At 53.7% G+C, this 12792-nt stretch overlaps 1 protein-coding gene across 4 annotated transcripts in view; it reads right to left on the bottom strand.

Moving 5' to 3' along the window:
* PRIMA1 (proline rich membrane anchor 1) overlaps positions 1-9677 on the bottom strand; it is a 69970-nt gene extending 60293 nt beyond the window's left edge. The window contains exons 1-3 of one of the 4 annotated variants that reach the window (XR_003507391.1): positions 9507-9673; positions 8583-8706; positions 1056-1191 (exon numbers count right to left, since the gene is read on the bottom strand). Coding sequence is in view for 3 of the 4 variants with exons in the window: in XM_027521203.1 (XP_027377004.1) it covers positions 1056-1191; positions 8583-8675 (229 nt within the window). In the remaining variant the exon portion in view is untranslated. Of the gene's footprint in view, positions 1-1055; positions 1192-8582; positions 8707-9342; positions 9437-9506 lie in introns of those variants that run through there. The other 3 variants (XM_027521203.1, XM_027521204.1, XM_027521205.1) reach the window with 3 other exon arrangements.
* Positions 9678-12792: the final 3115 nt, after the last annotated feature.

A 12792-nucleotide genomic window follows, 5' to 3' on the forward strand; every position in this document is an offset into this window, starting at 1 on the left:
CTTCCCTGGCGGCTCAGAATCTGCCTCTAATTCGAGAGACATGGGTTCGATCCCTGGGGAAGGGAATGGCAACCCACTCTAGGATTCTTGCCTGGAGAATTCCATGGACAGAGGAGCCTGGCGGGCTGTAGTCCATGGGTCACAAAGAGTTGGATACAACTGAGATACAAGCACTTTCACTTTTTTGGGGGTGGGGAGAACCTATAGACAAAATGCAGAAATATGCATGAACTGCCAAAGGTCCCCCAGCACACTGCATCCCGGCCTGGACACTGAGAGCCTGGAAACAGGGCTTACCAGAGAACAAACCTCGTCAAGGTTATTTCAAATATGCCCCAAATAACTCAACAGAGATATGTTTAATGAGGTGGATCCACGCAGGAGCTCACGCATTCTACAGGCCGCAACTTGGGTGATCCAATCAAAATACAGAATCTCTTGTTAGAGACCTTATCAACTGGCAATTGTAGACATGGAACTTAACCCCTGCCGGTCAGGACTGAGGCTCTTTCTGGCTAAAGAAGCCCTCCTTTGTTTACAATCAAATTGTTCAGAGATGAAATCCAGGCAAACAAGTGGGGGTTGCGGTGGAGGGGGGAGGTTAGCAGAATAGACTGCAAATAGCTGGGAGGTATCTGTGTAACTTTGTTCCCAGAGCCTCCACTTGGGTTCTATACTAATTGCTGTCTTATACGTGAATGAAAATCAGAAAACGCAACCGTGCTCACGGGAGGGGGATTTCAGGCCAGCGTCCGTGGCTGCCCCCTCTTCAAGGTCTGGCCTTCGGAACAATCCAGGCAGAGTCACTCATCAAATGGAGATTGACTTTTATCTGATTACCCGATGGAGAAACATCCTTCTCCATCTCACAGGAGCACGCTGTGGGAAAGGCGTTTTGCAGACTGCAGGGAAAAGTTGGGCCTTGGCTTCCCTCCTGCTCGGCCAGTGGAAAATTACAAAGAAAGCAGGGCTGTCCTCTGCTCTCCTCAGGGGTTCTTCCTGGGCCCCGGAAAACACAGAGAGAAACCGGAAACACGGAGCGAGCCTGTGCTTACCTGGGGCGGAGAGGAGTCTGGGAGGTGGCGGGGGCGGGGGTGGTGGTGGCAGCGGGGGCGGGGGCCGGCACTGGCAGACGTGTTGACAGCTGTCGGTCACCTTGGAGCAGGACTTCTGGGGCTCACCGTGCGTCACCTGCAGAAATGGGCACAGGTGCCCAAGAGAAGCCAATGAGGCAACTGGGAGCCCTGATGCTCCCTCCCCACCACTCCCCGAAACACACCTCACCACCCCCGGCCTTGGCAGGAAGGACAGAAGTTGGGTTGGCTCAAAGGAAACCACTTTATGGGAGGCTGGCCTGGGAGGACTGGAGAGCAAGGTTTCATTTCTAGCCCTGCCAGGAACCAGCCATGGGACCGGGGCAATAGGTTTGGGTACCCGTGAGAGGCAAACGAGTGCTCTAAGGTGAACTAGAATCTACCTATCAAACAAACGAAACTGAGGCCCAGGCAGGAGAAGTGGCCGCCTGAGGCTCTCACACCCAGACCAGAACACTGATTCCACCTCCTCAGTAACCTGACCCACTGCCTGCTTCTCCAGTCTTCCTCAAGCCCTGGCCTCCTCTCTGGCCACAGCTCTTGATGGCCTTCCTGTGTCCACTCTGGGCCAAGGTCCCCTCATCTTGAAGGAGGCCTCTTACCCAGCCAGGCCTCTTCTTTGGTGGCTGTGTGACTAAGGGGACCGGAGCAACATCCCCAGTGTTATCCACGAGGCCCCCGACTGGTCTTGTGGGAAACACACCTGATCAAACTGCCTGCACTCAGCCCCCACCAGCCCTGAATGCCTGTCCACAGCTCAGGGGATCCCGTGGCCACAGGGCCCTGAGCGGGAGGGCAGCCCTCCCTTCATGCTCTGGCCCTCTGCTCTGCTCTCAAAGCCCTCTTTCCGGTCCTTGGCTCCTGACTGTGCTCCCGCCTTTTGCACTGGCTGCTCCAATGGCCTGGAATTTTCTCCCACACCTTTCCCCCTGCTTTACCTCTTATTCAGCTCAGCTATCACCTCCTCAGGGAAGCATCTCTGACCGCCCTGGCCATTACAAGCCCTCCTGGTACTGGATTTCACTCTACGGGACAGAAATCCACATTGGAGTGTTTACCCAATTCATTCTCCTGTTTACTGGACTCTAAGGTCTCTGGGGTCAGGAGTCAGGCCTTTTTCCTCTCGCCATCATATCACCTAAGCAAATGCCTGAAATTCACCAGAATCCACACTTCTTGAATCCTGGGTTGGTGTTCTTTCGACTTCAGTCCCAGTCTCCCCATACGTAAGCTACAAAGGGGAGCAAAAGTGGGTGGGTGTTCACCTAGGGGATGCCAGCCCTGCTTGCTCGTTAGACTCTCCAGGCATCTTGAAAAGATACTCATGCCTGAGCCTCTCTCATGCCAGTCAAATCAGAATTTCTGCAGGTGGAGCTGGGCATGCGAATTTTGTTGAAGCATCCTGGGTTAAACTTCCAATGCATAGCCAGTGAGAGAATGGCTGGTTTAGACCCACTCCCAGCATCCCTCATGGCAGACAGCCATACATCTTTGAGCCTAGCATTTTCTGACTGTCCCGGAGAATAACTGATTTAAAGACATGAAGGAAGGGGTTGGTGGTCACCTGCTACCTCAGGGAGGGCCACAGTTCATTTCTCTGGCTGTCATCTCCCATGAGTAGAAACCCACGACCTCAGTTTCTCTGCAACCGGCCAGGGTAGGCCTGCCTTTGAAGGCCAGTGTAGACCTGTCTTTGGAGGCCAGTGTAGACCCTCTGCTGCATGTGTCCCAGCTGGCAGAGACAGCCAGCAGGGCTCGGCTGCTCCCTTGACACATGGCAGAAGTGAACAGGATGGGTAATGGCACCAGGAGGTGGACTGATTTACAGCCCTGACTGAATATCTACAAGGCCATGAAGCTCCTGCTCACCACCTTTTAGTGTTTTAAAGGACCACTGACTGCATTTCAAACCCTGGAAGGCCATCTTATCTTGCAAGAAAGTATCCTCAGATGGTAAGCCTTTGCTCGGTTGTCTTAGGGAGATGATGAGCTCCTTAGACGTCACGGCCAAACCACTGGCTTCTCCCCCAGCGCAGTGGTCAGCCCTCTCATCACCCATCACGGGGACTGTTCTCTGGATTCCGACCTTCCAAGACCCTGGGGCCTGCTTGAAAGCTCCCTTCTCCCAACCGCTGGCCTCTGAGATCGCTTCTACACTGAACTCCACCAAGTGTGTGAACATCAAGCAATGCCGTTGCCAAAGCAATCACTTCTGCATTCTCCAAGGTTCAGTTCACACGAGAAGGTTCACGATGAGCACGTTTGTTTAACCTGGCCCAACCCAGTGACCTATTTTTGTGAGAGGCTACGAGGGCACAGATGGATCAGAGGGCTTCATGTGATGAAATTACAAGCAGAGACCGAGTTTCGAGGTGGAAGGGGGCGGGGAAGGAAAGTCACACCCTACATCTTAAACATCTGGTCTCTGGTATCATGGTCCCACTGAAAAGGGAGTGAGCACAACTGCCTAACCAACAATAAGCACACACTAATATTGCCACCACCCTACTACCCAGCCTGGGTGGGCTATCCTCCCAGAGGCAGGGGCCCACTTGGGTCCCTCACTGGTTTGGACCAGTACAAGCCTGTGGCTGCTGAACCTCCCTTGACTGACAGCTGGTAACACAGGCCCTGCATCCACATCTGTACATCCTTCAGGCCCAGCTCTTACACGGTCTTCCCGGGCAAGCCATCCTGAAGCCCACAGCCCCCAGAATTAGACCCAGCTACCCAGTGCTGCCCCTTCACTTCATAAACCTCTTCTCTGGGGCACTTTCCCCCTGTTACGTAATGTCTGTCTTTGCACCACGCCCCCCAACCAGACACACACACACTAAGTTGTGAGCATCTTGGAACAGAAAGGCAGGTGGGTCTGTGCTTCATGAGTCCTGATGGAACATGATTTCCTGAGCCCTACTGTGTGTCAGTCGTGGGACACATGCGCTGATTCCACAACGAGAATAATCGCGAGATGGAGCTGGTATCATCCATACCTATAGGACGACAGGCTGGGCAAGGCTAAGTGATGGACCAGAGTTGCACCGGGCCCGACACTCAGCTGGTGACCAGTGCAAACGTGTGCTGTGGAAGGTCTGCCCAGCAGTGGAGAAACATGGAACCTACCCTGGACCCCAGCTCCAGGACCACTAGTTCCGCGGATTGGCAGTGTTTTGTTTAGACCAGTAAAGAGGAATCCTCAATACCACACGCTTGTCTCAATCCCTGGCCTGGTTGGGTTACATCCTGGGAAGTCTCACAGGAGAGTAAACTTGCCCCTGAAGACACCTGCTCTTAGCTGGACTTGACCAAGAAGGAGCAGAGGCCCAGAGAAGGACAATGACCCACCTTTCCTGTGGCCGCTTTTTATTCCAGTTTTACCATCACCTGCCTTCCTTTCCCCACTCTGCAGTGTTCTCCTGAGGCCAGAATCCTGAGGTCCAGAGAGGCCCCAAGAGGTCCCGCAGTCACCTGCATTTGGTCCCCGGCACAGTGGTCTGGGGAACACGGGGCTCGTGGCAGCCAGTTCCCACACCTGGCCTCCTCAGGAGTCCCTGAATCCATCCACTTCTCATTCCACAGCCACAGCCCTAAACCAAGGCACCACCACGTCTTCACAGCTCCCTCGCCTCTCTCCAGGGCTGCCTGGCAAACTATAGGACACCCTGTAAAGTTTTAGGTAAATAATAAACACTTTTAAGTATAAATATGTTCCAAAGATTGTATGGAGTGTACCTATGTTCAAGAATAATCCATTGTCTATCTGAAAATTTAACTGGACAGTCTATATTCTTTTTAAAGATTTTTTGATGTGGACCTTTTTTAAAGCCTGTATTGAACTTGTTACAATATCGCCTTTCTTTCACGTGTTGATTTTTTGGCCACCAGGCATGTAGGATCTTAACTCTCCGACCAAGAACTAAAACCACACCCCCTGCATTGGAGGGCAAAGTCTTAACCACTGGTTCACAACAGAAGTCCCCAGCTTGTATTTTTATTTGCTAAATCTGGCAACCTGACTCTCATCACCCCTTGCCTCAATCCTTCCCTGAATCCTAATCTTCTGTTGAAGCTGGTTGGAGATTTCTAAAATGCTAATTTAAGACTGTGTCATCCCTTTCTGAGAAAAACTTTCCCTGGCCCCCAGAGTCTTCAGGATCAAGCCCAAACTGTAAGACACGACGTTAGTGGCTTACAACAGAGGCCTCACCTGGGGAACCCCTCCCCGGGGTTCTTCCAGTGCCCTGCCCTCTGCTCCCACCGGGGGGCTGTTCCCTCCAGTCTGGACACTTCACTCAACTCACAGTTGCATCCTGACTCCTGACTTCTCGTTCCTGTCTCGGCTAAAGCACTGTACCTACATTTTCTCTGGATCTTCTACCAGCTCCCATCTCTAAGCTATTTGCTCCTACCAAGCGTACTTGCCTACCATGACTTGTTTAACAATCTCTCCAGTGCTAGACTGTCAGTGCCATGAAGGCAGGGAGCAGTACCTTTCCCTTGCCCTTAACACGGGGCCTGGCAAAGAGTAGGTGCCGGATAAATGCAGCTGACTAAATAAGTGAAGCTGTAATGACTGTCCACAGGGGCAGGGGCTTGGCAATTGCTTGGGTCCGGGATGGTTCCTTGTTGTCGCTCAGAGACCCACAGGCCCGTATCTGAGCCTGACTTTCTGACGACTGCTTTCGGAGGGCGCCCACAAGGATGATGGCTCCGGACATCTTTTATCGAGACAGGCCAGCACCACAGTAACTTCACGAGACACACTCCTGTCACACCTAATAAATTCGACAGCCTGTCATCCTCTTCACTTGCAGAAAAAAAAGACTCATCTGGAAGTGAACTTAGAAGAACCCTAAATAACAGAAGCTCAGAATCTCAATTCCAGACACATGAAGGAAAAAAGAGAGAAAAGGCTTAACAGTGCCCCCACCATCCTTTCGGCTATTTAATGTCATCTGACTTTAATGATTAAGTTTCTTTTCATCCAGGAAGCAGCCAGAGGCTCCGGGGCTGATCTCAAGGTTGGAATCTGGTGCTTGGAGGGGCCACACAGAGCTCTGCTTCATCAACCATCCTGTTAATTACAGGACTTGGTTGTGCTGGCTCACACTGCCAGATGTTTACAACTCCTCCAGCAAAAAGCTCATAAAAGCATAGACAGATTTTTTTCTATTCAAGAAACTCCTGTGACGTCACACATGATAATCTCTCCACTTAAAGGGAAACACATGGCTTTGTGCACTTCAACTTTTCTCCCCTCTCTTCTCCTGAATTCAGTTCTGTTGCTCAAAAACCAGATTGATTCATTCCAAAGCCCCCTTTCCCCTTGGCTTCTCAGCCCTTATCATTTGTAGATTATTTTTCCAGCGCCTCCAGCCAAGATTTTATCCATTCTACTTGTCTGGAGGGTTTCTTTCTAATTGATTTTCACAAAAATTGATTTATATTGAGTAAGGACATCTGAAACACACACACACACACATTTGCTGGTGGAAGTACCGCCTGGCTGAAGGACACTGCTTACAAAAGGAGCTACTTTACAGTATTATTTCTCTTGGTGGGGGGTGTGTGGGGAGGTGGCAGGTCTCCAGTCTCTATCCTGCTAGCTCCCACAGCAAAATTCCAGTTCTTGGAGATTAACAACGTCACCATGTTGCTCTCCATACTAGCTGGAAAAGTCTCCCAGAAGAGGGCAAACTAAACAAATGAATATAAAAAGGAAGTGAGCTGAACATCTGAGGTTCAGCTAAAAGTTGAATGAGAAGAACTGGTCCCAAACCTCCCAAATGTTTAGAAGTGACAAAATTCTGAATCCCGAGAAGGCACAGCTGAGTTTAATAGCTGCCGTTTCACACATTAAACAAAGCTGTCAATTCCTAAAGGAAAACAATTGTGAGTGAGACAGACGCAAGCCAGAGAAGAGAGCAGAGGATGCGGCTAGTACTGGCGAAGGGGGAGTGTATACATCCCCCTTCCCCCTCTCAAGCAGACCCACTTTCTCAAGCTCTCCACCTAGATAGCTGGTTCCAGCATTATGGGCCCTGGTTATCTCCCAGTGGTCACTAGGGCTGCCATCCCAACAGGACTGACCAAGTTCGTTCTCAGCGAGGCCCTGTCGCTTGGGACAGCTCATGAAACGTGGTGGCCTGGCAAGCAGTGTTGCCCCATCCCTTCTTCTCTGAACTGTCACCTCCTACTCAGGGCAACTATCTTGAATAGTCCCCAGCCCCCCAAATGCCACCAGGAGAACATGAAGCTGCAAATATCCCAGAGTGGGCATTTCAGTGTCTGAAATGGTAAAAATGTCCTCCAGACCCTGCGGAACCTCTAACAATTCAGAAGTGTTGCTGGGACTATGTAGCGATCTACAAGAGTACCTGGCTAGCCAGACAGATGAGCAATGTTACTATTGGTGACTTCCTAACATCAATAATCGCAGAAACAACGTCCATTCAGTGTTTAGTATGGTTGAGGCACCGAGCTAAACGATCCTTATCTCATCAGGTACTTATAATTGCACAGTGGGGAAGTAGAAACTAAGGTCCAGAGAGGTTAAGCACACTGCCTAAAGTTTCCCAGCTGGTAAGAGGCAGAGCTGGAGCTCAAAATTCACCGTGAGTATGTGCTAAGTCGCTTTGGTTGTGTCCAACTCTTTGCAACCCCAAGGGCCACAGCTGGCCAGGCTCCTCTGTCCATGGGATTCTCCAGGCAACAATACTGGAGGGGGTTGCCAAGCCCTCCTCCAGGGGACCTTCCCAACCCAGGGAGCTGGCAACAAATTTCACCTCTTCACCATTCCAATGGACCACTGACTGTGTGTTCTGGGAAGCACCAGGGACCATCCCATCTACCCATCTCTCTGACCCTAACACAGGTCACTGGAGTTGGTGGCTATTTGGTCTCTGTCCAGGAGGCATGATGGGCCCAGGGTGAGGATACCATCCTCCGGCAATCCTTAGAGATGGACAACACCTTCCTACATTCCCCCATCAATAGCCACTTTGCAAAATCTGCCCCCCATCCTCAGCTCCACTGTCTGCAAGAAGCACAGTCGCTTCTGTGTTGAAATCCAGTTTAAGAAGGCTACTGTGAAGTTTTACTAAAGGCTCTGATAGGAAATCAAGAAGGTATATTCTTGGGATCATTTTTTCTTTCTAAGTTTGCCAAAGCTCTCAGATTTATTTCTCTGCATTTCTGCAATGGAATATTATCATCCAGAAGGCATTCCCTGTGACCTGTTTGTTCCAAGGCGCTGTCCTGCGGGCCTCACTCAGCAGGCCAGGACTGAAGTCTCCTTCAGGAGTTTCTTATCTTTGCACGGCCAGAGTACCGGGAGCCGGAGCATCTTTTCTTTCCCTAAACTCTTCCCAGGACCAATCGGACGGGCAACCGCAGAAAGCCAGGGTCGTGGGAGTGAAGGGACAACCACCCGCTACCCCGTCCTGCCCAGGAAGTTGTCCTGGGCGCGCAGCCCGCGCCGCCGCTCACCTGCACGAAGCCCCAGAGCGGGTGGAGCGCGCAGTGCAGCAGCAGTGACGGCCAGCAGCAACCTCGGCGCAGCACCAGATCCCGGAGGAGCATCTCGGCCCGCGGCTCCCGCTCCCGGGGCGAACTGTCAGAGGAACAAAGCTCGAGTCAGCCGGGCTCCACGGGCACCATCCTGGTGGCGCACCCGCAGCAGTCCGAACGCAGTGGGCACTCCCCTCACCCTGGGGCACCCTCGTGACCCAAGCCTGGCTCTTCACTCCAGCTTGCACCCTCGCCGACCCTTGGTGCACACTCACGGAGGCCGGCATTCCGGAACTCACACTCCGTCGTGGCGCACGCCCCCCAAATCCTGCGTGCGTACCTTGGCCCCAGGCACACCTCCAGAAACAGCCAAGCGCTCTTCCCGAACCCCGTGCACCTCCCCAGAAACAGTCGTGCACAACTCTCTCCCACTGTGAGCACACTTCAAACACGGCGGGCGCCGCTCACCCTGTGTGCACACCCACAGAATCTGCCGCTCATACCCACCGACTCCTGCCCGCACACTCGCTGACCCCCGCATGTACGGCACCGTGAAATCACACGCCGCGGGCACCCTGTCTGCCCCTCCAGCCCTCACTGCGCACACTGCAACAGAGGCACCTCGGTGCGCTCCCCGCTAGACCTCGCGCGCTCCGCCGAGCCCCGGCCTCCCGCCTCAGGGCCGGAGCTTCCCCCGCTTCTCCATCTCCGCCCGCACCCCTCCAGTGCCTCACGCCACCTTGCCTGGCGGCGGCCCCCACCGATCCTCGGCGCGGGGAAGAGAAGTCCTCGCTCGCTGCCCCCGCCCGAGGCAGAATCTGATCGCTAGCCGCCGGACGGCCCCCATTTAAAGCCAGCCGCCTCCCCAGTCCCCCGCCCTCTAGGCGGGGCCTCGGTCCTCACCCTGGCGACTGCGCGGGCGCCGAGGGGCTTCACAAGCCGAGGAGGAACGCCGGGCACTGGAGCAAAAGTTTGCGCGCGGCTTGGGCCTCCCGGGCGGCTGAGCCCGGGGCCCGGGCCGGGCGCGCTCGCACGGGGCGCAGGGCGCGGTGGCTCCGGGCTGCGCTTGGCCGCGCGCGGGCCGGGAGGGGCGGCACCCCGCGCCTAGGAACTGGGCGGGCTGCCGAGGCGGAGGCGGAGGGCGGGGAAAGTCTCCTCCAAGCCTCCCGGAGCCGGCGGCGCGTGCCCTCCCCGGGTCCCCGCCCTTCGCGGTGGCGCCGCGCGGCTGCCCGGGGCGCGGGGGTGCCCGGGCTCTGACCGCCCCTCAAGCCGGCCCGCGAGAAGCAGCGGCTAGAGGCCCTGGCCTGGAGCGCCCGCTCGGGCCGCAAGGCAGCGGGCGGAGGCGAAATAAATAACGCACGAAAAAGGAAAACAGACGTGAGCAGAGCCAGAGCTCGCCCGCCTCCCGCCTGGTGCTGCGCGCCCGCCCGCGCTCTCCGCCGCCAGCGCCGCTGCAGTGATTCCTCGTCTCCATCTAGCGAGGCTATTGTGTATTGGGCGCTTAATAATTTATTTATCCACCCGCGAGGAAGAGGACTCCCAGCTCCCGAGGGGACTTGCTCCTTGCCTGCTGTCCTCTTCCCCTCCCGCCCCCCTTACAAGTTTCTTCGAGGCGGCGAGAAGGGGGTAAGGACTGACTTGCGGAGACCCCTTCTTTTGCGCTCGATCCTTGCGGACTCCCTCCCCTCCCCCGCCCCATTCCGAAGGAGGCGAAAATGCCCGGGAAGCCCGGGCTGGAGGTGCAGGCCGCCCCTCCCGGGGCCAAGTGCTGTGTTCTCCCTTCTGTGGTCCCAGGCCTGGACACCGCTCCGGCCACTACATATTGGAAGGAGTTGCCGACGGCCCCTGGGGAGGGTCTCTCCACCCTCCACCACTGCTTTTCTCAAACTCCTATTTGAGAAGAGATTGTCAACAAGTCGGTGGCGAAGTAGCCCGTTATATCTCTGAAACAAGCTGCCCCGGCCCCCGCCCCCCACCCCGCGGTCCGCACCGCAGATACGCATGGCCTCTGCTCATGGGGTGGAAGCACTTGACAAGGGCTTTGATTGACTGAGTGGCCTTCCAGAGCACCCCACTCCGACCTCCCGCAAGGCATGGACAATCCTATTTTTAGGTGGGGTCAGGACAGTGAGCGGAGAGCCTGACATCATAGCTCATTCATCGAAGGAACACTTACTTAGTTTCTTTCCCCCATCTCTCCAGGTACCCTTGTCACCGCATATAAATACACACTCTTTGAGTATCAGCTGCTCTGCAAACCAGCTTTCAGGCAAATTTCTTAGCGACCTCGTCTGTGCTGAGTGCTGACCCCAGGCACTTCTCCACACACTCTCTGTAGAGACAGATACATCTGAGCCAGTGAGATGCTTGGACCCAAGGGAGAATGAGGCCCTGGCCCTTCCCTCTAACAGCTTGGGGTCTGATCTAGGAGACATCTAAATCCCTGGTGGCTCAGAGGTAAAGAATCTGCCTGCCAATGCAGGAAATGGAGGTGCAATCCCTGGGTCAGAAGATCTCCTGGAGAAGGAAATAGCAACCCACTCCAGTATTCTTGCCTGGAGAATCCCAGGGACAGAGGAGCCTGGTGGGCTGCCATCTATGGGGTCGCACAGAGACGGACACTACTGAAGTGACTTAGCAGCAGCAGCAGCAGCAGCCAGTATACTTGCTTGGAAAACCCCATGGACAGAGGAACCTGTAGGGACTACAGTTCATGGGATCGCAAAGAGTCAGACATGACTGAGACTGAGCACACACTAGGAGACAGATAAAACCAGGCAGTCCACTGTCCACAGCCATGCCACTGTCCACTAACATTCTGGTGTCAGCTATAATGTGACAAAACCACTGTAAGTGGAGGACAGAGCAATGAAAACTGGAGGGAGGGTCAGAAAAGCCTAGCAAGACTGGGTAACCTGCCAGGAGTTGGGGAATATTACAAGCATTGGGAACCCCTTGGGCAGAGATGTGGAGATACTTGTTCATTGGTTCATTCATTCCATATATAGTCTCTGGGAATACCTACTAAGGATCAGATAGACCATTCTATACTGGGTATATGACAGTGGACAAACCAGCTGTTGTTGCCTTTAAGGAACCCACCATCTAGGGAGGAGGGAAGATAGTTAGGGTGTAGTGAGGGAGGAGCTTCCTGGATGACTTTCTTTCACCAATGGTTTGAAGCAGGAGAATGAGGCATCAAATGAGGCCTATTGATCAGCTGAGGTTAAAACAACACTCCACATTCTATTACCTTCCCATTTAAGCTAGCCAGGGTATTTGGTTAAGTCTGTGACTTCAATCTTTTCATGTGTCAGCAGCCCCTGAGGCTAATATGGAGCTCTGTGCTACTGAAAAATGTTCTTAAATCAGATTTTAATTCAATTCTTACATCTCTGTGGGGTAAATGTGATTGCCCCACTTGACAAGTTCCGAGATAAGGCTTTCCAGAATTACACAGTTGCTCACCTGGGATTCAGAAGTCTGGCCCCAAACAGAAGGCTGATACTTCAGGAGAACCTAGGTGAGTTATGACTGCTGGAAAGCCTGAATTATCCATTCTTGTCTTCAGTATTCCTGTACTGAACCCTGTCTGTCCATTTCTTGAGTGTCACCTGGCTCCACCTTCTCACAACTCTCATAACACCGTGAAATATGACACCTCCCTGAGGGTGAAAACGAGGCTCTGTTGTGGACCCCCCTCATGCCATGGCAGTACCCAGGGAGGCTTGACTCCTTTCATCCCTTCTGGACCCAGATGGAAACCCATACCTTGTCTGGGATGTCTGGGATCTGCCTACCCGGGCCAGGCATCTCTGCTCAGAAATTCAGGAAAGTGAAGCCTTGTAGCAAATTTTGACCAACAAAAGACGAGAGACGGGAAGGGCCCAGCATATGGATGGTAGCGGTTCCTTTGACCTGGCAGGAGATGTCCAGGAGACGTGATTGAGTAACTGGCAACATTTTCTTCCAAAGATGCGGCCAGCTCAGAGAACACACAACCTCATATTTACTGCCCACCTTCCTTCGGTGGCTCAGTGGTATGCAGGAGACCTGCATTCAATCCCTGGGTCAGGAAGATCCCCTGGAGGAGGAAATGTCTACCCACTCCAGTATTCTTGCCTGAAGAATCCCAATGACAGAGTAGCCTGACAAGCTGTATACAGTCCACAGGGTCACAAAAGAGTCG

This window comes from Bos indicus x Bos taurus, chromosome 21, assembly GCF_003369695.1.
Source record: "Bos indicus x Bos taurus breed Angus x Brahman F1 hybrid chromosome 21, Bos_hybrid_MaternalHap_v2.0, whole genome shotgun sequence".
In the NCBI taxonomy this organism is placed as follows: domain Eukaryota; kingdom Metazoa; phylum Chordata; class Mammalia; order Artiodactyla; family Bovidae; genus Bos; species Bos indicus x Bos taurus.